The sequence below is a fragment of the Neopsephotus bourkii genome, unplaced genomic scaffold (genome assembly GCF_033783945.1).
Source record: "Neopsephotus bourkii isolate Nb327-2 ecotype Australia unplaced genomic scaffold, CSIRO-AGI_Nbou_v1 NB_107, whole genome shotgun sequence".
NCBI lineage: Eukaryota > Metazoa > Chordata > Aves > Psittaciformes > Psittacidae > Neopsephotus > Neopsephotus bourkii.
Window position 1 is genome coordinate 14,451,841 of NW_026900624.1, and position 24,021 is coordinate 14,475,861.

Genomic DNA, 24,021 nt, shown 5'->3' on the forward strand with positions numbered 1-24,021 from the left:
GAACTGTGTGTATTTGCTGGCTTCATTATAAAGTTCTGGAACTTTATCCTTTAAAAATTAGGGACTTGAGGAATTTTTCTGCTCTGGATATGGGACATCATATGAAATGGCAGTTGTGAAGAAGCAAATGGACTTCTTCACATTCATACTTCATAGAAGAAGATTCCCATGTTGGTTCCACTTGTAAGGTATTAGCTAAAAATGGTTTCATTATATTTTGAATTCACAAGTATCAATTTAGTCATAGAGTAAACCAGAAGCAATTTGCTTAGTAATAAATTGTTCTAAAGGTGTTACGGTGAATATGTGTCCAAGGTTAGTGATAAGAGTATCACAACTGCCTGCCTGTTCAGTGTGTAGCAGGAGCAGGATCTTCTGTGACCATGTAAGCCTCAGTTAAATAATGATGCTAAATACCTGCTATACAGGGCTTGCTTTGCTGATGAAATTTGATATGCAGTCTTTAACCTGATATTCCACCCAGTAAGTAGCTCTCTGTGAGTGAAGCTTTCAGAATCCCTTGCCAGTGTGCTGGGACTCATGCCTCAAACACCTGAGCGGAAAGCTACCCTGTTTTGGTTGATGTAGCTTAATGCAGGAGGTCAGAAGCATGGAAATGCACATCATTGTCTTTGTATGGATTGTACCACTAGTTTGCGATTAGAGGTTATAATTGGATTAAAAAGGGTAACTTTCACCAACACATTGGTATTGATGTTGTTGGTAGTGTATTATTAGAATAAATCAGGATAGTAAGAGATTCTGGGTAAAGTAAATCATTGTTATAAGCATGTTATAATGCTAAGCATTGTTGATACATAAGTGTTTGTTCCTCTGATTTGTGATTAAAATAATACAGAACAAGAATGACATTGTGGAGGCTGCTAATAGGTTAGGCTTCAGAGTTCAAAGTGAATTGGATAGTACAAGTGCACATTGTGATCTTAACCTCTGGGTGTTCCTTAATCAGCAGTCTGCATTCATCTGGAATATTGGTGTTGCTTTTGTAGTCAACATATTTAATACAAATGTCTTTTAGAAAGTTTACGTTACTGCCATCATCTCTTTAATGTTTGTGTTTCTAGTTTGCAGTTTCCTTATTCTTACACAGTATATGAGATGTGCAAGTGTAGTAATTTCCTTGATTTTTGGCTTATTTTCTGGAATTGTTTCAATTCTGTTTCAAAGTTTTCCATTCATCTGGAAAGCAGTCTCTCACAGAAATGTGGTTTGGGCCAGGTACATAAAGTAAAACTAAAGCTGCTGCTTCTTGAAGAAAATTGAATTAATTTTTTCTGTATCATAAATTTTATCAATAATATGATTTTTTTTTTTAATGGAGAAAATGTAGTTGGAAACGCAGGGATGGCTGCAGCAGTAGATGTTGACTCCTGTAATGCCCTGGTAAATTATTTTGATTTCTTTAATGAGCCTGAGTCCTAAAGACCAAGTAGTTGAATCCTCTGCTGTTCTTCAGAGGCAGAGTTAAATAGTTGCTATTCTGAGCTAATTTAATTATTTACCTGTAAAAATAGGACTTGTAATAAGGTCTGAAATATCGGTGATAGTGTCCCCTTTTTAAACATTTCAGGATACTTCTAAAATTTAGATGACTGCAGCTGCTTGGTACCTGTGTATTATTTTCTTCTTACATAATATATAATGGATTTTTTATTTTTTTTAACACTGTTAGCATTCACTTGACCATACAAAGAGTACATCAACCTACATACAGTTTGGCAAAGAGAAGTACTGTCTTGGTTATCTGACATACAACTGAAGTTCTTGGCTTAAAAACACTTCTGTTCACATTAAGTCCTAGAAGGTATCTGCAAAAGCCTCTTTTGCTATAGGCTGAATGTCAGTTGTATAGTTGATCCATAGATTTTCATCTGCCCTCCCTCCTCAGCAACCCATGCATACCCCAGGTCATCATCTATTCAAGATGATTCATTTGCGGGTCAGCAGCAGAATGCATCTTCTGTCTTTGCCAGTGGGTCTGCACTGGTCAGGGGTATTGAAGCTCACAAAATTCATGAAGAAATAAAAGCGTTTTCAGACTCAGGAATGAGCTGCCAGAGGCACACAAAATTCAGTCATAATATGTGACGCTTTTTCTTCTAATAAACCTTTTCTACTGAGACAACAAAGATTAGAAAGAAATGCAGATGTGTGAAACTGCTTTTCATAGGAAGGAAAAGGTGAATTAACTCACTAAAGGCATAGTGCAGAAAGAATAAATGTTTCAAATGTAAATGTGGAATGTGATCTTGAGGCTGTCATTGATGGTTTGCTGCTACTTCCTGCCTCCATGTTGCCTTCTCTCAGTTTAGTAATTGTGATTATCATGTTAGCCACTTAGATTTATAAAGACTGTATTGCAGCAGTAGTGTCGGTTCCTAGTTGTGGTAGGGGTATGGAAAAAGCTAAGTCTAGGTGTTGAGGTAACATCTGGGAAAATACTACTTGCCAAGTTTACCTCAAGAACAATGAGTCTCTCAGCAATTGTCTGGTCTTGGTAACTCCTTGACTCCCGAGAGCTTAGCGGTGTTAGGCCATTGGCTGTATTCTTTCAGATACTTTTCTTCATTTTGTTCATGTGTCTTTATATGAAAGAATCTTTACAGTCAACATGTATTTCTAGATGCTGTGTTAAAATTGCTGGCAGAGTCTATTATTCTATACAAACTGAACAATCTGGCCCCTTGTTTTATTTATAAAGGTTCAATGTATCTTTGCCTGCCTACATCAATCTGCAAGGGAGTGTCAGAAAGGCCCCGCATTCGCCGAGCCGTGAGTTATCAATAACTTTTCAGATGTGTTAATGAATGTGGAACAAACGCAGTTATGTGATTTAAAAAAATATGGATCCACCTCCTAGAAACCAACGAGACAAAAGGCAAAACTCTTTACTGCAGTAGCAGGCATGATTATAAAGGGATCGGTCTAAATATTTTTGTAGTATAACTAATCCACAAGGTTTCCCTCTAGAAAACCTATTGTTGAACTGCTTTGAAGCTGTCTTTAGTGTGTGGATTACAGGTTTTAACTGTTGTATCCTGCAGGCAAATTATGTATGTGGTGTCTTTGGAAACTTTACTTTGGTTAATAATATGAAACTTGTTCAATCTGAAAATGGTACGTATTATCATCCTATGCATAGAACTGATATTTAAAAATCCAATTACATAAGAAGAAAGGCTTGTCTAATAAGATAGGGGTTTTTTAAATTCCCCTCTGTTGTAGTTACCTCAGTAATGAATTCGGCTTCTTGAATTAATAGATTCAAAATTCTCAGTGTTTGAGGTCATGAAGCCATAAAAAACCCCCAACTTTAACTGCAAAATGTATCTACAGTCTTAAAAATACTTGATGAAATGGAAAAGGCTGCTGTCTGAACTCAATTCTTTGTCTTTTTTTTTTTTTCCCCAGCAGCCCTTCTTGCTTCAGTAATTCACCAGTAGGTTTTCAGTGATTAGAGATCTTAACAAGTTGTTATGTTTTTAAAAATAATAACAAGATACATCCTGGGAGAGATTAAGGTGTTCTATCATGCCTGTGTCTTAACAACAAGAGAGCTATAGCAGTGATCTCTTTTAAATCTCAAGTAGTGACAATTATGCTATGACTTGAAGGAAAACATATTCCTGCCCTCATCCCCAGAATACCAGCTAGTTATTTTGTTCTGAAGACTTCAGGTCTTGCTCCAAGATGGGATTATTTAAACTTGCACTTGGACCTCAGTCTGTGGGCAGGTTGATGCTTCTGCTGATGCAGGAACTACAACCTGCCATTATGAAGATACAACTGAGAGGTTTCCAGCCCAACAAACACCACGTAAAAAAGAAAGAAAGAGAAAAAAAGAAAAAGGCTTATGATACGGAGATATGCAAACATGTAAAATAATTTTGCATACAGGTTATGCTCATATGTTTGATGGTTTTTTTCAGGTTTGTAAGCGTGTAAAATAATTCTTCTGCCAGCTCTTTATGTACTCCCATCAGAAGTAAGAGGGTGCATTGCATCCAAGAGCAAAATCATAAAATGAGTATCAGGTGGGGTTCGATGAAGACTCAGTGTGTATCATTTTGTGTTTATGAGGTTTCTTTTATATGCTAATTGTTGCATAAAAATACACCACTATTTCATGCAAAATCTGAGTTGAATGTTATATGGCTCATTTAACAAATGCTGTTATAGCAAAGTGTTTTTAAACTAATACTGTCTGTCTGGTTTCAAGCACTTTTCACACTCCATTTTTGAAGGGGAAGTGTGAGAGGACTTTAAAACAGAATTATAGAGTATTTAAATGCACATTTGTGGTTTTGGTGTTATTTGGCAAAGAAGCATAGTGTTTTAAGTTCAGTTTCTGTAGACCTTCCATATGTGACAGGGTAGTGTTAATGCTTTGCATGTGATCTGCAGAACGTGTCTGGCTCCCCCAGATTTCTAACCTGGAACATGTTGATTTCTATATTGCAGGTGACACAACCCGTCAGCGAATTAAATTCAATGATGACAGAGTGTGCAAGAGCCACCTTCTCAACTGCTGCCCTCATGATGTGCTGTCTGGAACTGTATGTAGCTAAATCTTGTGGGTTTTTTAGACAAGAATGGAGAAACTGATTTGTACTTGTTCTTTGTAATATCTATTTTAATTTCATCATTTTCAGCAAGTATGTAGTGCTCTCTGGTGGTTCAGAGGAACTTTTGCAAACAACTAATTTATAGGTTATGAGTTGATTTGTGGAAGTTTGCTGTTCTACATGGCAGTTATTATTTACAAATTCAACATTGTTTGCTGTAACTAAAAAAAATCTAAATAAAATGTTACCTACATGAATTTTGCAATAACTAAATGATTTTAAGCTGGTACAGCTGCAACTAGTAGAAGAAAGGAAATATAATTTATGCATAAATTCTGAATTTACTTTCTTAAAACTTGATGTTGTAGCGAGATGGTATTCTACACAAATACTTGTATAGGGAAGAGAGGTGATCTTTCTTCAGAAATATTTTAGCGAAAACAGTTGAAAGTTCAGATAATTGAATTTCTAGAAGCTGAGGTATATTTAACATGACAGTGACACTTACGTACAATATCCAGCTACTGTGCCATTGTCACAAATTCTAAGGCAATTTAAAATCTCCATGCCATATTAGTAACTTGTTTGACTTGCAGTTTTGTGTACTCTGTAGTAGAGGTTCCCGTGCCTGAGCATAGCAAACAAGGGACTTCGACACATGCCACTAGTGTTGTCAGTATGCCTGTGCTTTACCTTGCTTATTCTTTGTGAAAGGCAGGTGAGTTACAGTGCATTGATTATGTAACCTGGTGTTCTGTGATACTAGAATAACTAACTATAGGGAGATGAGTATGATTATTTGCAGAGTCTCAGGTGCCTGGCAGTCTTAATGCTGCACTTCGGCAGCTTTTCTTGCTCATGTTGGCATGTTTTCTTACCCTGTGGCAGTACTGGAAAGCCTGTATTAAGAATTATTTGAAGCGTTACTGGTTCTCTGTGCTGTTACCATTCCAAATGGGTAAGTGGACTGGAGCCTTTTAACAAAGTACAGAATTGCAAAATGGAAAACTGAAACATGTAGACATAACTGATTTACTTGTCACCTGGCTTCTTAATATGTTTTCCAAGCAGCTGTGGTTTTAACTTGCGCTAGTGTTTTTGGTTGATCAAAGGGCTTCAAACATGCATGCACACACTAATTTTGTTTGCTTTAGTAATTTTGTTACTTGTACTGACAGATCAATAGTTACAGTCCATTCTTCCTTCTTCTTACGAGTCCCTGCAAAAGTAGGCACAACTGTAATTCCTAAGGAGTACAGGAAGAGGCAGCAAAATAGTAGAACCGAACTAGGGGATTTAGCATTTGTCATATTAAAAAAGGCAATAGAATAGAAAAAGGTCCACTTGCTGAGCTTCTACATAAGTTTTGCGGCTTCCTAAGCTTTTTTTCCTATCCTTAAAGACTCCCTTTCCTTTTTATTTTTTATCACAAAGTTCTTTCATACCACAAAAATCGAATGTCTTGAAGTTACTGTGTATTTGGCATATACTGTTTGGGCACTGGTTCAGATGCATAAGTCAGTGGTTTTAAGAGTTTGCTCATTCTTTTTAAGTTCTGAATTTTATAATGGGAGATTAATAAGACTTTGTAAACCCTGGCTGCTGGAACACAGTAATTTACCACTTAAAGTTAGCAATTTTCTTTTTTTCTGTCTCAAAGGGTTAACACTCACTTTAGGGTATTTTTTTTTTTAATCCGTAATAGTTGCTAATGATCAGGCTTGTGGGGTTTTTGTTATTAGTTTGGTTTGGGGTTTTTTTGTCCTTCCCTAAACCATGGTTCTTGAGTTATTATTTTATCAGCATTACAAAAACGTTTGCTTATATTTATTTATGTTATGAGATTAGGACTGAAGCAGCATGCATAGGAGCTGGGTGACTCCTCTGTAATGGTGTGAATCTCTTCAGCAGCATTCTTTGGATGTAAGCTTTCTACTGTCTTCAGCAGGGTTTACAAGATGCGCAAGAATGCGTTTTCTGTATCATTGTACATTTCTGAATTAATATTTGGTTACTAAAGAAAATGAGAAGTTGGGAAGATTTAAAGCAAATACACTTAATAAGGTTAAAAGTAGTAATGTCTTGAATATTTATAGTATCTTCAAAGCTATCTTTGAAGAGCCCAAGCAGTTCTGCAGCAATCTGGTTTTCTTATAAGCTTGATTTTGCTTCCCTGTTGAAAAAATTTCATGAATACTGTCTGTGGTCTTGCAAACCATGGTTGAGAAACTCCTTTCAGCTCAGTGGATTAACTTTAGGTTTGTATTTATGTGTATTTGTTGAGGAGCATTGCTTCTTGCGTTTTGTTTATACAGACCTCAAAGTATGGTATGCTCAGTCCTGCAGTAAAGAGTATCTTTAGGAACTCATGAACTCATTGCACTCAGTTCATTAGGACTCTTGCTGGCTAAAACCATATTGATTGAGACCTTGGTTTAGCAATATACTTTAATACGTGATTAACTTTAAGCTTATTAAGGGTGGAATTCAGCTCCAGATGGACATCTAAATTTAGGTCTCATCTGAAGCAGCTAGTTTTTGAAGTTAGAAGGGATGTAGGCAGTGTAGCATAGAGGAAGATGCTACTGGGTATCCCTCTCAAGGTGAGCTGAATCTATTTAGGCTCACTGACTGTACTGTTGAAATCTCCTTTTACTGTGAAAAACAAGTTAAGTTAGTTCACGCATCTGCAGAGAGGTTTTAGCAAGGTGTTTTAATCTGGATTCGATTTCTTTGCCAGTAGTCCCATTGACTCTGGAACTATTTGCATGCTTAAAACTTAGGTGTGCCAGTGTGATCATTTGCTATAGTGTTGTAAAAAAGCATTCTTCTGGAAGTCACCAGCTTTTAAGTTCAGGACTGCTTTGTTTGCAAGAACTCTCTTAGCTTTGCAAATCAAATTAAATTACTCTTGCATAAAACACCTAAATTTGTAGCCCAGTAGTGATGAATTGTAAAGTGCTCATATCTGCCTCTTGAAAATCATAATCTTGATTTCTTAGATTAGTGCCAGGCAAGTAAACTGATTGTGCCATGTTCCATCTAATGGGTTTAATTTATCTAGATTTATCAACGGTAATGGATTATATAATCAGGCTATAAGTCCAAGTACTGTGTAAATACCGAAACATTTTAAAATAAGAGTGCTGCTAGCTTTGTCTTTCAGTGAAGATCTAGTTTAAGGAATTAAGTATTTCAAAGTGAGTATGGTTAAAGGGAGAAATGTATTTAAAGTATTATATTTCTGAAGATACCTGGAATTTTCAGGGGTTGCTAAGGACTTCAGTAACATAATAATTTCTGCCTCTTTTTAGCTCAGCATTTATTTCCTGCTGGTGAAGTCAAACTTAAGAAAAGTTAACTCTGTTAGTGGAGCCAGAGGACATTTGTTGCCTACAAGGATAAGCTTTATCACAAGTCTAGAAATCTGTTTAAGAAAATGGTTAGTGCAGATGAAAATTGAATTCCATAATAAGGAACATCTCAGCAAAGAGTCTTTCTGAAGCTTCTTTTTATCAGTAGCAAGGGTGTTCACATACAGACCCCAATAGTTGCCTTGACAATTGGATAAAAGGAGAGAGATCCAGTTCCTTCAGTACAAATTTTTCAGTAATGTCAGATTTTCACAGACAAACAAACAGAATCCTTCTCTTGCTGAATACGAACTGCTTTTGTATGGGTATCATTACAGCTAGAAAGAATTTTCTGTGTAAGTACTGCCCCCAAAGTATCTTCTTTCAAGACCTGTCAAAAATGCATGCTGGTTTTAGAAGTAGTGGTAGTATGTGCTACTGTGTCACACTTGGCTCAATGTCAATCCTCTGTGTTTTAATTCAAGTAGCTTTGGCTTTTCTGTGCTCCTTTTTGCACTTCATATAGAGTACATTCACTAATCTGATCTCTGATGTCAAAGCAATGCGTAGACGCTGCAAAAGTGCCAGAATGGGAATTTTGCTGTAGATAGCTGAGGATCTGAAAAGAAAGCTTTCTTAATTTGATGTTCCAGAAACAGCATCACATCAGAGTTTAGTCTCTGATTCGGTTATTAGTGTCAGCTACTCTAAGTATGCATCTGTTTTTCAGAAAACTCTTCAGATTCTCTGTTGCCCAAGTCCTTGGCCAGATCTTCCCTGTCTGGTCATATTTAACTCATGTGATTCTCTCTCTTTTATCTCTTTTTTTTTTTTTTTTAACTTTATTTTTCTGGTACCTGTTTGATTGAAGCAGAGCTATGCATCATTTTTAAGCTAAATGTATGTAATCAATAGTTCTGTATTAATACCAAAGGCACTTTATCCATTTTGTGGGTGGAATGAGAAAAATGATCACTAAATCATTTCAATATGAGGTTGTTTGGCTTGAAAGACCAGTTGTCTAAACTTCATCTCTAGGAAATTAAGTCACTTTAATTGCCCATATAACACTGAAGAAAAAAAAACATAACAGAAAATGGTTACCAAGCTGTTAATACATAGAGCTGAACAATACAAAAAGGACTCCTGATACTGTGCTTTGTGTGTGGTACCTAGGCAATTTTCTAGACTGATCTTCTGCAACAGCTTTCACTTGTAAGAAGAATTCTCTAAATACATAGGCTTTTTTCCTGGTTTTAATATTCAGTAAAAGTGCAGTAACTACAAGAAGCCCAAAGCATGGCTTCACATATTCAATAAACTTTAGTTATGTCTAGCCTGAGGACTTGGGTGTTCTCATCTTTCTTTATTTGCTTTATTCATCAGGACTCCTCTGTAAATCACTTCAGTGTAAGTCTGTCTGAAAGTCAGTGTATCAACAGTGAAAACCAGTTTATGTGCATTTTTCTTCATTAGTAGCTCAGTGTTTGAACATTAGCCTCCCTTATACCCATCTTCTGTTTCAAATGGGATTGATCTTTACATGGCAGACTACACGTTTGTTCTTTGCACCAAATCGCAAGGTGGGCATGGAAAATTAAAATAATCATAGAATAGGTAGGGTTGGAAAGGACCTTAAGATCATCTAGGTCTAATCCCCCTCTTCTGTCCATTGGTGTCCACTCTCCCTCTGTTTTGCAGCTAGCCATATGAGCCAAGTTATAACACTAATTGCTCTGTGGTTAAGGTCATTAGCAATCCTGATCTAGCATATACTTTTGACAGTTATGAATCATCCTCAGGATGAATTGTCTGCATGATAATGCATAACTTATACCAGCAGATGTGCTTTTTACCCTGATGTTGCATATTACTTGCAAACTGTTTTGAGAGTTTTAAGTTTGTTTGGTTTTTAAATGTCTCTCTACATTGGGGTTTGCTAATAGAACCTTAAGTCTTAAAGACAGTAGTAGTATCAGACTAGGACAGGCTGTGTTAAGGAGCAGTTCCAACAACAATATAATTTCTTTAGGAGCAAAGCTAATGAGAAAGAATCCTTTTCTCTTGTACTTGTTTGTGCTTGTTCCCTGTCTGTTACGCCACATACGTATAAGGCTGCACTCTGTTGGATCAAAGAGCAGGAGAGTCAAAATTTCCTGTCTTCTGATTGGGACATCTGACAAAAGAAATCCTCCATAACACCCCTTTCATTTCCACAAATTACTACTAATATTACTGAAGTTATTCAAGAATTTCTGAAGTAGCATCTTGATACTGTGAGAGATCCTAGGTGCTGAAGTCCACTGTTACATTTCTCCTTTACACATTGTCAGCACATTGTTTGTGTGGCTGTCTAACAAGCTGGACAAAGGTACACTGCTGAGAAATTGCCCCTGGTTTTGGTTTGCTAAGGTAACATTTTACTCGGTCAGTACCCAGACTGTATTCAACTGCACAGGCAGATGTGCCTGCACAGGGTAGCACAGTGCAGTGAGAAAGGGAAGGCAGAAAAGTTTTCAGTAGTAATGCTGGCTCAGAGTAATTACCATCCGTTCAGGCTATGGAGCTACAAGTCCCAGTAAAAAGAAATCGGAAAATGCGCTGTCTTGAGGGCAAATCCAACCCGAACAGAGGGAAAAGCAGCATAAGATATATGTAAAGTGGATGGTGTCATGTGAATTCTGTTATTTTTAAAGTATGATGAAAGATTATTTCATGCATTTATTCAAAGTATATAGATTGCATACTAAACTAGAATTTTTCTGATGCTACAGTGATGTGTTTCAGGCTTTTTGGCATTGTATTTAGATCTGTAAAGTATGTTGCTAGCCTTACCTATGCATTTAGAACTGGAGTGCCTCACATAAAGCGGGATTAACCTTGAGTTTTATGGTTTAACCTTAAATATCAGTGCAAGTGATAATCCAGCATAAAACCAAACTTTTCACTATTTTAAGAGGATTTTTAAGTGTCTAATTTTCAGATAATTGAAAAATGTTCTTTCACATTGCTATCCTAGCCTGAAGTACTTTCCTGAAAGAATGGTGCTGTTTAAATAATGTCAGCATCTAATGACTTGTAAATAGATGTGTGTAATACACTGCTCAGCTTCAAGGTTTTTGTGGATTTGCATCAGTTAACAAAATTGCTGAAGTCCTGTGTAGTTGCAAGAGGAAAAGCTAACTTTTTTTCTTTAGCATTGCAGTCAGATGTTCTCTATTGCAGTCAAATGTTTTTCCGGAAAACAAGATTTATGGTGGCTGAAGAGTATTTAAATAACTGCAGTTTATCAGAAGCTTTCAAGTTCAAAACTCTGGTGGTTTTTTGTTTGGTTTTTTTTTCCTCTAACATTTGAAATAAATCAACAGCTTCCATGAAAGTTACTTTAATGGATTTGTTTGAACATCTAACTGATGATTTGAGAATTTGAAAGCAGTTGATCAGATTTTTTTTTACTGTACTCATGAGGCTTGAATTTCTACTTAAATGCATTTTTTTCTTCTTTTTTAATGCACAAGTAAGTGCCTTATTGGCTCAAATCCAAATTTCTTGCAACAGTTTAACATTTTTTTTTATTTACAAAACTCACAAAATAAGTTATTAATTAGTTCAGCAGTAACAGCTTTTTCCATCAGAGTTCAGCTTTCATTATGTGCTTTCAACGTTAAGAAAGGATTAATTTTTCTTAAGTGAGCAGTGCCAAGGGCAGACTTAAGTGAAACTGTGCTGGTTTTAAGTGACTCAAATAATTATTACTTCCAGTGATTATCCATCAGCTGGTGCCCTTGCAGGGAGGATGCATTGGTTTTGTTCAGTTTCTTCTACGTTTCGGTTTTGTTGATTGGGGTTTTGTATGTGCGTGTGTTCATTTTTGTTTGGGGTTGGTTTGGGTATTTTTATCATGTGAACAGTGCTCTGTCTTGATCACCAAAGAAAGTTTCAGAAAACAGATTTCATTAGAATTACTTGTGCTGAGTGATATACAAATTTCAATTTCAAATAGTATTTCTTACCTAATGAGATTCTGGGCAATCTTCTCAGTGGCATTATATGCAAGATTAGTGATGTAGTCTACTTACTTAAAGTTCATGCTTCCTTTCTGCCCTTTCTAGAGCGGTTTTAGATTACAAATAAAATACCTATATGTCTATACTTCACTCATTCTTGAACATAGTCCAACACTCAGCTTGACTTCAGTCATCTGCAGAATGTTTTGCTGGGATTTGATTTTTGGCTGTCCTGTTTGAAATGCTTCAAGAATGTTTTTTAAGCAGCACTTAACAGTGGGGCTGTGGTTATAGCTGTTTCAGGTGATGACTATAATTGGAACACAGAGAGTGTGCAGACAGTTCAGATCAAGCATTCCACCATTTAATTGCCAGTTACTTGCAGGGAACTTGGTTCTCCTAGGCTGTTTTAATTCAATACAGGATGTCGGTCACTGTACTTCACTCACTGTTTTGAACTTCCAGTAAAACAATGTGTTTTGCAGGACATTAATGATACTTTTAATGTAGACAGCCATCTTGATAAGCTGTTGGTTCTGTCTGCTTTTATTATTTCCTGATTCATGTATGTTGTATCAAGATCTGGTACTGTCTCAAAGCTTCATTAGCCTGTCCTTTCATTCCTGTTGGGGAGATGATTTGCTTTAGTATATTTGACTGTTAAAATAATGTTAACTTCATTCCATGTATAACTTTTCAGAAGTGTTGCAACTTTCCCTCTGTCTCTTTTCAGAGAATGGACCTTGGAGAATGTCTGAAGGTGCACGACCTGGCATTAAGGGCAGACTATGAAATAGCTTCCAAAGATCAAGATTTCTTCTTTGAGCTTGATGTATGTGTTTTGTCATAATGGCGGAGAGACAGTATAACTTTGTGTGTCTAGGTAGATACTGAGCCACAAAAATTAAGTTTTGGTACATACAAAAGGAGTTAATAGGCAGAAGAACCCTTGGCTCAGTTACATAAAAGATACACGTTTCTTCATGATTGTATGCCAGGATTTAATGAATATTGGTAGTAGACCTGGATGCTGATACAGTGTTATCAAGTAGCAAATAAATGCTAAGGCTGCGCATGCTTCGAAGAGAGCCGTAAATTCTAGGCTTACTGAAGAAAATAATTTTGTACTGGGGTTAACAAATCATATGCTGTGTCTCAGTGAACCATAGTTTGAGTAATGTAGTTTTGAACTCCCAACTAGGAAGTTAGTCTTCATTTGGACAAAAAGGTTTGGGGTTTTTGTTCGAAGGGATGGTGTTAATATGCTTAATAGCTTAAAACTCTACTGAAGAAAAGTTACATTGCACGTATTGGTTGGGTGAGATGGACATGAATACCCTTAGAAGAATTTTAATGTATGTTAGAAATGCTCTTTTCTTTTTAGAGAAGGCTTAAGACAGATTAACTTCCAAATTTCTGCAAATACTTACAACTATGATTATGGTGTAGACTAGGATCTTTAAAATGTTGCATATTTCTATATGCAATTAGTCACCATAAACTGATAAGATGGTTTTACAAAGTTTCACTAATAAAAGCTTATTAAAGTTAAGTCTTAATAAATCTGAAGTGTTACGGCTAATGAAATACTCATGTTCTTGACAGCATTGACCAGTGTTCTTGTTGATGTTTCAGGCAATGGACCACCTGCAGTCATTTATTGCAGACTGTGACAGGAGAACTGAAGTGGCTAAGAAAAGACTAGCAGAAACACAAGAAGAGATCAGCGCTGAAGTTGCAGCTAAAGTAAGCATGTAAAACTAGTTACTGAAGTCTCTTTGAAGGTCTGTTTTTCTGAGGAGCCAACTTAAGGCTTTGTCAAGCTATCAAACCTGAGAATTTATACTGAGGAGGGGGTAAAAATAAGTTTACTTTATCCTTTTCAAAACTGCCTTTAAAGCACAGAGAGGGTAACACAGGGAAGAGACCTCTCTGATATTTTTGTGCTTGGGAAACTTGACTCTCCATTATACCATGCAATATAAATGTTAGTAGTTCTTAATACTTTTTGATCAAAATATGAAGTAAACAATTTGATGGGCTTTTCTCTAGATCTGCTGGGCAAAATAAAAACTTTTATATGTTTTCTGCACATATGCACATGCTAGGGATGAATGGTAGTGCAAATACTAGTTTGCAAAGATTCACACAGACAAGACTGTGAACTACTTGGAAGTCTGAACAAAATTCTGCTCTTGAGTTGGTACATAAACTTTAACTCAGCCTTTCTCAGTGTGGTTTTACATGAGGCAATTTCTGTTTCACTTTTACCTGGAGAAGTTGTCTCTGCATGCTTCTTTTAATTCTGTAAATTTTGCATATAATAACTCAAAATAGTTTGTTTTCCATAATAAAAAGTATTTCCTGTGTTAAGCCTTTATTTCTCTTTCAAGGCTGAAAGAGTTCATGAATTGAATGAAGAAATTGGGAAACTGCTGGCCAGAGTAGAACAGCTTGGAGCTGATGGCAATGTGGAAGAATCTCAAAAAGTAATGGATGAAGTGGAGAAGGCTCGGGTAAAGAAGAGAGAAGCAGAAGTAAGTTGACTGTGTAAGGCTTGGGGGATGGAAAGGACAGGGTCAAGATTAAAATGGTTGGCATCTGTGTAATGCAAGATGTCTTACCTGCTTTCACTTAATTGCTTCATATAAAACTAAAGAATTTGCTTTGTTGGAATCCTGTAAAGTTTCTCTTTTAAAAGTCACTCCTATACTATTAAAATTATACCCTCTTTGGCGACTGATGCATTTATCTTAGTTTAGCTGTATTGGCCAGTTGTATGTATGGACACTAGAATTGTGTCTGTGTTTGTTGGACTGACTTACTTCATTCAGTCTCACAGCTGTTGCTGTGGCACCCCTGTTGTACCTCATGGTACGCTGATGTGGCTCATAGTGGAAAGCTTCAATGAAGTAAACTATTGTCTTTATTAAAACATAGTTACTCAATGGCTTGTGTATCGGGCAAGTCAGAACGGTCCTTGTAATGTTCAGGTGGCAGAACTCATCCAGAGCATTGCATATGGTATTTCACCAAGATATTTAGTAGAATTTTTGTAGTAGATATTTGTAGAAACAAACACCTGCAGCTGTTTTAGTGATACCAGAGTATCACTAAACAAACAAGCAGTCTTGTTTGTTTGTTACCTGAGTATCTGTAGATAAATTTTGCTCGGGAAACAACTACTGTTTTAAACTGAGTTCGAAATTAAAACTAATATTTTCATAATATGTTAACACAGTAATTCTACTGTTAATGTGTATTCATTGTTGCATATGAGAAAGTTGTTAATTCTTCTAAGTAATATGGTCTTAAATAAAGATGACAATCACCTCACTTTATTTAATTTGCAAAACCAATTGCTGATATCCTGCTTTTAAATATGTCCAGTCTTCAAAATAAGGAGCCTGCCTTGTATCATAGAATCATAGAATGGTTTGAGTTGGAAAGAGCCTGAAGAATCTAGTTCCAACCCCTTGCCATGGGCAGGAACACCTCACATTAGACCATGTCACCCAAGGCTCTGTACAGTCTGGCCTTGAACACTGCCAGGGATAGAACATTTACCACTTCTTTGGGCAGCCTGTTTCAGTGCCTCACCAGCCTCACAGTAAAGAACTTCTTCCTTACATCTAACCTGAACTCCCCTGTTTAAACCCATCTCCCCTTCTCCTGTTGCTACAGTCCCTGATGAAGAGTCCCTCTCCAGCACCCGTGTAGGCCCCCTTCAGATCTTAATGAGACAGTTGATTTATGAATAGTGTGAATTAACAAAAGGGTATGCTGGTGTACACAGAATTTGGTTATCAATTTGTAGTATATCTTTGGTAAAGTGTTATCTTTGTATATCTGTGCATTGAGAATTAACTGTTAGCAAATCATTTTGGTGGGGTTTTTTTTGTTTGTTTGTTTTTTCTCCAGGAAGTATACAGGAATTCTATGCCTGCCTCCAGCTTTCAGCAGCAGAAGCTACGCGTTTGTGAAGTGTGTTCAGCTTATCTTGGTCTTCATGATAATGATCGTCGACTTGCTGACCACTTTGGAGGAAAACTTCATTTAGGATTTATTGAAATAAGAGAGAAGCTTGAGGAACTGAGGGTAAATCATTCTTCCATTTTTGTGTGTATATGTGTGTGCTACTACTTAATTACTTGCCAGGCAACCTTAATGGAGTATTTCTTTCTGGGTGTTTTAATTTTTTTCCCATATTACTTTAAAAGTTTGGATTTCATTAGTCTACAAGACTAAACATTCTAATTAAATATCACTTACCTGGTTAATTTGGGATGATGACCTGCTTTATACTGAGCTATATTAAAACGCATTTTCAAAGGAATGCATCTTTGGAACAGAATGTGCAATTGTACTTGTAAAATGGATTGCAGTATTTTGAATTACAGTGTTACTGAAACATATTTAGCAGTCATAGGAGATAGCAAGATGAATTTTACTATTAGACCGTTGGCTGCTTAAAAGTAATACAGAGGCTTCTGAAACTGCAGGAGCATGTAGTGGGCCTGGATGGTATTTTATTATTAGGATTGAATATTAACAGGCCTGGTGTTGAAATCCTAGTTTTTGGTGCTACTACATAAGGAGGATGATAACACATGCAGAAGTTCCTAAAATAAAAAGATCTACAGAAATGCTTGGAGCTCAAGCAGCGTGCTGTAGGGTGAAAGACTAAAACTCAGTTTGTTTGTTATTCAAAGATTAGGAGGTTACTTTTATTCTATAGGTACCAACCCTATAGAATACCTCCTCCCCGCCACTCCCAGAGGGATGGGGAGGAGAATCGAAGGAATGTAATTCCCACAGGTTAAGATCAGTCCAGAAACTGAGGTATAGCACAAACCACTACTGCTACCACCAATAATAATAATAAGGGAAATAGCAAGGGAAGAGAAATACAGCCACTCACCACTCACCAACCGATCCCCAGCCTCACGCAAGCAGCGATCTTTCTTTGCCCCTGAACCATAAGGGAGAGGGAGGATTAGGGCAATAAGATATTTTACCTTTATCACTGATAGCAGTAACTGAGTAATTGACTATTGATTGTCCATTACAGTTTTATTGCTGTGGCTCATTCTTGTAAAACGACATGTTAGAAGGTACTCATAATTAAGAAAACTAAAGAAAAAAAAAATAAAGAAGATTTCTCTTTTTTTAAAGTAATTTTTGAAGGCTTTTAAGCTTAACTGACCATAGGTGAAATAAATGAGCTCCAACAACTCAAGGCAGTAGCTATCCACAGTCAGAATACAAAAATATGTATATCTTGAAGTCAGGCAATTAAAATTATTGTTATGGGGAGGTTGCATGTTCTCTATAGCTTGATGATTTGAAATCCAGTTGGAATATTATCCTAATCTTGATCTTGACCAGAAATTGTGTACTGGAAGAAAGATTTACTGGAATTATATTCTGGACTTTTTGGTATTCAAGGAAATGGATTCAGACACAGATGTCATTTCTAATCTTACTATGAAAGTTGAGTTGAAGGCCAAATTAAGCATTTAACTGTAGAAATCACTAAAGACAATAGCTACATGGATCAAAGTCCTAAAAGCAGAAAATTATGCTACTGAGTTTGAGTAAATCGGCTTGGTTTATATTTCATAATATTCCAGCTGCCTTGCATGAATACTGTGTGACTTATCCTTTGGAAAGCCCAACTCTTTCTGCTGACTACATTGGTAATTTAGGCTCCTAAAAATAGCTGCTGTAACTTAAACCTTAGATGCCTGGAATAGATCATGTGTGCTTCCTTTCATCCGTCCATGAAGTTATGGAGTCACTTAAGCAAGAAACCTTGCTTGTAGTTATATTACTGATGCACAAAGAAAAATAGATAGAATTTGACATAAAGGTTTGATACAACCGATTATTTGCATCATTTGGGAAGGAAAAAATGCATGTATAATTATTTCACATTCCCAAAACATCAATAAAATAATCTTTTTAAGTACTTAACTAACAAAAAAGAAAACAATAACTATTCCCTCCTTCCTCAGAGCTCTCCTCAGAGATCTAATCAAGATGCTGCTGGGGCAGTTCCGCATCTCAGAAGAAGGTCTTTACAAAGAGTTGAATTTCTTGCATCATGTCCAGAAGGTGGCAAGACTTGGGTTTGGCCAGATCTCCAGTTGTGAGTTCCACATCTGAGGGCCCTCTACTGAGCGTGCCTTGTCCCCAGTAGTAGTGAGTTCAACCTGGGGTCTGCCAGTGGAAGCATCCTCTCTAATTATGTGTCTCACGGTCACAGTATAGAAGCACATAGCCTCAAAATGATGTACTGGTCCAACCAAGTTCTTAGAGACTAAGGATTTCTTTGTCACAGCATAGGTGAAGGAGTTAAAACCGTTAACTCTCCCAGTTTTGATTCCTTTCTACCTTTCCCCAGTGGCCAAAATACAACGTGAGAGTTTCCATGCTAATCCCGTTAAAGGCATGATTTACTGCTCTGAATTCCCCTTTGTGGAAAACTTAATATAACTACATATTTCAGGTCTTCGTGTCACACCCATCTGATGCAACCCTTCTGCAATAACTTCTGGTTTTTAGCAAAAAAAAAAAAAAAAGCTGAGGAAGAGAGGGAATAATTACACAAGGGAAAGGGAATATACATGAGGAAAAGAACTGAATATTAACTGTCTAGATGATTTTTATAGCACATTCATGTTAAAAATTTTGAATCTCAACTGAGTGAATATGTCTTTTGCTTTTAGAGGATTGTGGCTGATAAACAGGAGAAACGAAATCAGGAACGCCTGAAACGTAGAGAGGAGAGGGAAAGAGAAGAAAGGGAGAAGCTGAGGAGGTAGGCATCTATTTTAATTGTGTATACATAATGACCTATTTAACTTCAGTGGGAAAAAATAAGATGTAGTTCATACACATCTCTACATCTGCAGAACCACAATAATCTGCATTCCTTGGAAACTTAAAAGGGTCAAGAGTGAATTTCATGTCAAACTCTTAAAGCATGAATTGCTTTCATAGAAACCTTTTTCAAAAAAATGCGGATAGAATTGTCTACATATTTGAACAAATAGCCTTTAACTGAGATAATTTTGGGGTATGTAGCTTGTTTTGAGATCTGACAGATGCAAGCTTACATGCACGTGAGTTTCAAACATCTGGTAGATGTTAGGTATTTTCTTTATAGATGTTAAAAGTTTTTCCTTGCTGGAAATAGTTGAATGTATGAATGAGGAAAGTAATTCCCTGTTCTTCCATGAAATGGTTGCCTTCAGGCTAAAGTGGCATGGAATTTGAACTGCAGTTCTCCTGACATACTAGCTTCAGAGGCTAACAACATAAACTTTTGAGATCTGTGGCAGACTGATAATACGTGTGTGATAAGAAATAAGGGAGTATTGCCTTGAACCTTTTATGTGACTTTTTCTGTGGGAGGGATGGGAATAAAAAGCAGATTAGATATTCTTTTGGGTTTGCAGTATGGTGGTCTCAAAATAAATAAAAACCAGCAAACACAAAACAGATGTCAGAGGAATATGTTTCCTGGTAAACATGTTGCATAGGTAACATCAAATAAAAAGCCTTTAATTGCTAGTAAAATAAGAAATACAGTACCAGGTCAACAGTCTGGTTTATTATTACTAAGTTGTAGTTTAATAAGATTCTGTAAGGAAAAATTATATACTATTTTCTGTTTATTTCAGGTCCAGATCCCACAGCAAGCATGCCAAAAGGTAAACAAATCTGCAGACAAGGAATACCACCAGTGAAGCCAGCCTTTCAGAAGCTGGAACATTTTGTCTAGCACTGATAAAGATGTCCGCCTTTACAGACAAAATATTCTGTTATGTAGTCATCTCCCTGTGTGTTTATACAGTATTTATCACCATGCTACTTCTGTTTTGTGGCTACTACAATGCAACTTACTGCCCAAAATGACATTTAGAACATAGGGTTGCTCTTTCTGCAGAACAGAAGCTTCTAGTTGATACCTTTTGGTGAAAACCCATATCCTAAGCACTAGGCTAATTCTCAGCAGATGACCCGTCAATAGTATGAGTTTTCTTCTTAACTTACACAGATGAAGGTCACCCATGAGGTATTACTGCAAAGTAATAAAAAAAAAAGAGGGGGGGGGAGAAAGGGATAGGTAATGGTGCTTAGCCTTCTAGAATAGTTTTATTGCAGTAGCTATGGGGAATGATATAGTCCTGTTTTCTCAGAACATCGTAATACATAGGTTCTGGGAGATGATCGCTGTCAGTGCGTTACAAAGTTCTACAACTTCACATGATAAAGACAAGATTTAAAGATCTTTAAAAAGTGGGGTTTTTTTCCATATTTTTAATCCATTTCAGAAGCCTGAATTGGCTATGCTGTAACCATACATACAGTCACAACTTGATTGTAAAATTGGCTGCATTAGTCACAGTGGAGGATTGCTTTCCCCTTTCTGCCTATGTTAGGACAATGCCATAGCTCTGAGCACCACAGACCATTCTCTGTACAAATTTGCTTATGCATACAGTGCATAATATTCATTGTACACTGATAGAGTAGCCACGTGAATGCAGTGTCTGGTCTAAGTCCTTTCTGTTTCTAGATCTAGGTCCCGAGATCGCCGCAGACATCGCTCTCGCTCAGCCTCCCGGGAACGAAAGCGAAGAACTCGCTCCAAATCCCGGGAGAAACGCCACCGCCACAGGTCTCGCTCTACCAGCCGCAGCCGGAGTCGCAGCCATCATAGGAGCAGGCATAGTTCTAGGGAGAGAAGCCGAGAACGCAGCTCCAAAAAGAGGTAAATACTTGCCTAGAAATAAATGGCTTTTGCTAGATGCGTGATGTGAATTTTAACACTAAATTAATTTTACGTTTCCCACTTGGTAATTTAAACACATTTTAAGACTGTCTCAGATTGTATTGTCTTGAATGTGTTCCACTGTAAGTCCTTCACTTATACATTTAGCATATTTATGACTTTACATACCATAGTGTTTTGGGTTTTAATTAAAATAATAGGGTTAGGTATTATTTCTATTTCAGACAAGTGACATTAAGTATTGGTGTCAATACTATTGGCTTACTACAGCATAGAAACTGAACAACTGATCTCCATTTGAACCCAGGGATATCAGCAGTCTGCTTGCTGTCATACATTCGGTTTTTTTACCTTGGGCTTTTGTTCCCAGCACTGGAGCCCATCTGTGTGTACTGTGCCAGACAAGTTTAGATATGCCTGAAAATAAACTTGTTGCATTGCATCTGAAGATGTTGCTTTGCAAAGAAAGTGGCTCAACCCCTCACAGAAGGATTACTGCAGAGAGCAGTCTGGAGCTGTTGCTTTTGAATGAGTCAGTTGCTGTTTGCTCCTGAGGATTTGCTGGCTTATTTTAGATAAGTGAGATAAGCATAATTTAGGAGAGTGTTGGAGTTGCACAACGTCACATCTAGCAGGGAGGCCTGCTCATAACCAGGGTTGCTTTCTTCTGTAGGTCAGCCACTATGGCATAGGTCTGAGAGCAATACAGTGGATGTAGTGCCCAGTGTTAAAACCCCAGCAGTCTCTCAACCTGCAAGAAGAGAAAAGATGTGGTTTTGAAATGAATGCACACACAGAGTTTGCAATTGAAATTATCTTAGGAGTCAAATCACCAAGGATGAAGAAATAAGTGTTGAATGTGTTCAAGTATCTCATGGTCTCTATTCCCTAAAAATGAGCTGCTTTTTTCTTCCTGAAGTATGTATGTGGCTGTAGTTGTGCTGTCTAAGAGAGCATAGAAAACAGTGTTGATGCAAGTCTTTTATTTTCTTTGCTTTGTTGCAGATGGATAACTGAAATGTCCAGTATTCTACTTGATGTAATCAGTAGTGTCTGGTATTTAGAATTCTTCAGGGTATTTTTTAGTCTCATCAGCATTTTAGACGGGGCAGTTTCCATCTTGATTATAGCCTGTCATAGTTATCCTAAAGAGCATGCCTCTTCAAGGCATTCACAATGGCAGATAAGCAGATCTTCAAACTTGTAGCTTTTCAGTCTCAAAATAAACATTTTCATTTGAATCAACACACTTGTTAACTTGGATGAACCAACGTATAGAGCATATGCTGAAATTGCCTTTAATTCTTCAACTTCGAAGTTCAGCCTTGCAAAACTCAATTTCAGTCCTTTGAAGAAAACTATACTGATTGATTGTTCCACAATTTTCATTGTAGTTGTTCAAACTCTCCAATATGATGTGCATAATACAAGTGATGCGTTGTCTTCTGTATGTTAGCGGAGAAGTATGTGAGAACCAGGAAATGGTGTGGACCATTGGTGCTATCCACGTAACAGTAAACCTGTCAGTCTCAGCTACCAGAGTTGAATTGAAAAAGCACAGGGTGATCTGAAGATAAAGTCAGTGTCTTTTTGCAAGATAATATCAAAAGATAAGCCCTTTGAGTCTTGTTTTGTATGAATGAGTATTAAAAAAATACAGTGTACCTTAGGGCACGCGATTTCAACTTTATAATACTCAGTACTGGAAATACTTCTCCTGATGTCAGTTCCTGCCCTGAAAGAATGAGACGCACCTGAGTTGTGAAAATCCTTGGTACCAGTCATTGTGTTACTGTTAACTTGAGGGGAAAAAAATAATGATGCCATCATTAGCAGCTCACAGAATATTAGAATGAATCTAGTTCCAGTCCCCTTGCCATGGGCAGAGAAACCTTCCATAAGACAAGGCTGAACTCTCCCTCTTGAACTTCATGAGGTTACTGTCAGAACATTTCTTCAGCATGTTGAGGTCCCTCTGAATGGCAGCATGACCCTCGTGTTATATCACTTCAGTAAGAAGTTCTTATGTAAACATCCTTTTTTTTTGACAGTTGAAATAATGAATAGAGCTGGTTGGTTTGTTTGTTGTTTTTTTTTTTTTTTTTAAACCCCTATAGTAGCTCAAATGACTAAAATGGGAAAATCTTTGGACAGGGTTTATTTCTCTGACCTCAAACAACATTTTTGCCCTTAGAGTATAGATACTGTGTTTTCAAGTGTCTGAAGAATTTGTAGAGATGCACTGAGGACAGGATAGCTATTGAACTTGCAGAAAGGCTGGATACCTCTTTTTTTTTAGAGGTGCCCTTCTAGCCATTAGAGCTGTTTTTCACATGAATGTGGGAGAAGTCCTTTTGAATACTCTGCCGCTGTTGATGCCAGAATCCAAAACAAACCTGAACTAATAGGCTCAAATGTATTCTATTTCCTTGCCTCCTAAGAACTCTTTTTCTAGTCCAGGGAAGCACTTGCTGCCAAGTCTGGATTTTTTTGTGGTGGTGGTGGGGTGTGTGTGTGTGTTTGTTGTTTGTTTGTTTGTCTTGAGGAGTTTCTTAAAATACTGATTCGAAATACTTCTTTTATTCAAGCCTGCCTCTTTAAGCTCAAAGCATTGAGTTGTTCAAGGAATTCTGGCAAGCATACTCTGGAAAATAAAAAAATACTCCATCAAGTTACCTTCTTCAGGAAGGAGTCATAGTCTTTTTGTTTTGAATAACCAGATTGAGATCTGGGAAACGTGGTGCTTTTGCCAAGCTCTTGCAGAAGAGCCGAGTGTGGCACCAGAAGCAGCAGAAAGACAGCTGAAAGCCACAGCAGTGGCAGCCGATGGTGCCACTAATTGTAGGGTCTGAAGAGATATGCGGCATTTTGGTTGCTATATGGGAAGTGTTGCATCATTTTATGTTAACGTAAAGTCTTCAGTGTGATTCTGGGACTTGGTTAAAGTACCATAAAATACAGTTATTGTAGGCTTCTGAATCCTGCTGTAAAAGCTATTTATATGTCTGGGATTTTTTTCCCATTTTGATTGCATTCATTATGGCTTTAACATGTAAGCATACTAGGCAGTTAGACTCCTTACTGGAAAAACTCTTGATGTGTTTCTCCTGGAAGTCATTTTCCCATTCTGTTCTGTATAACATTATCACAGGCAAACATTAGCTGACTATTACTCTTTGCAGCAAACAATGCAGTTTCTTCTGTTTTTCTTGTCCACCCTTCTTCAGAAAGTATTTTTTAGTTTCACATAAAATGAAAAGCTGCCACCCCTC

General features: G+C 37.1%; 1 protein-coding gene across 2 annotated transcripts in view; it reads left to right on the forward strand.

Annotated features, from left to right (window-relative positions):
- The window catches only part of LUC7L2 (LUC7 like 2, pre-mRNA splicing factor), a 33,693-nt gene that overhangs the window by 5,876 nt on the left and 3,796 nt on the right, over positions 1 to 24,021 (forward strand). Inside the window, exons 1-9 of one of the 2 annotated variants that reach the window (XM_061362606.1) lie at positions 2,771 to 2,793; positions 4,483 to 4,577; positions 12,680 to 12,778; positions 13,582 to 13,692; positions 14,340 to 14,483; positions 15,868 to 16,044; positions 18,678 to 18,769; positions 19,635 to 19,664; positions 20,534 to 20,728. In XM_061362606.1, coding sequence (XP_061218590.1) covers positions 12,683 to 12,778; positions 13,582 to 13,692; positions 14,340 to 14,483; positions 15,868 to 16,044; positions 18,678 to 18,769; positions 19,635 to 19,664; positions 20,534 to 20,728 — 845 coding nt within the window. In that variant the 5' untranslated portion in view covers positions 2,771 to 2,793; positions 4,483 to 4,577; positions 12,680 to 12,682. Of the gene's footprint in view, positions 1 to 2,770; positions 2,794 to 4,482; positions 4,578 to 12,679; positions 12,779 to 13,581; positions 13,693 to 14,339; positions 14,484 to 15,867; positions 16,045 to 18,677; positions 18,770 to 19,634; positions 19,665 to 20,533; positions 20,729 to 24,021 lie in introns of those variants that run through there. The other variant, XM_061362598.1, reaches the window with a different exon arrangement.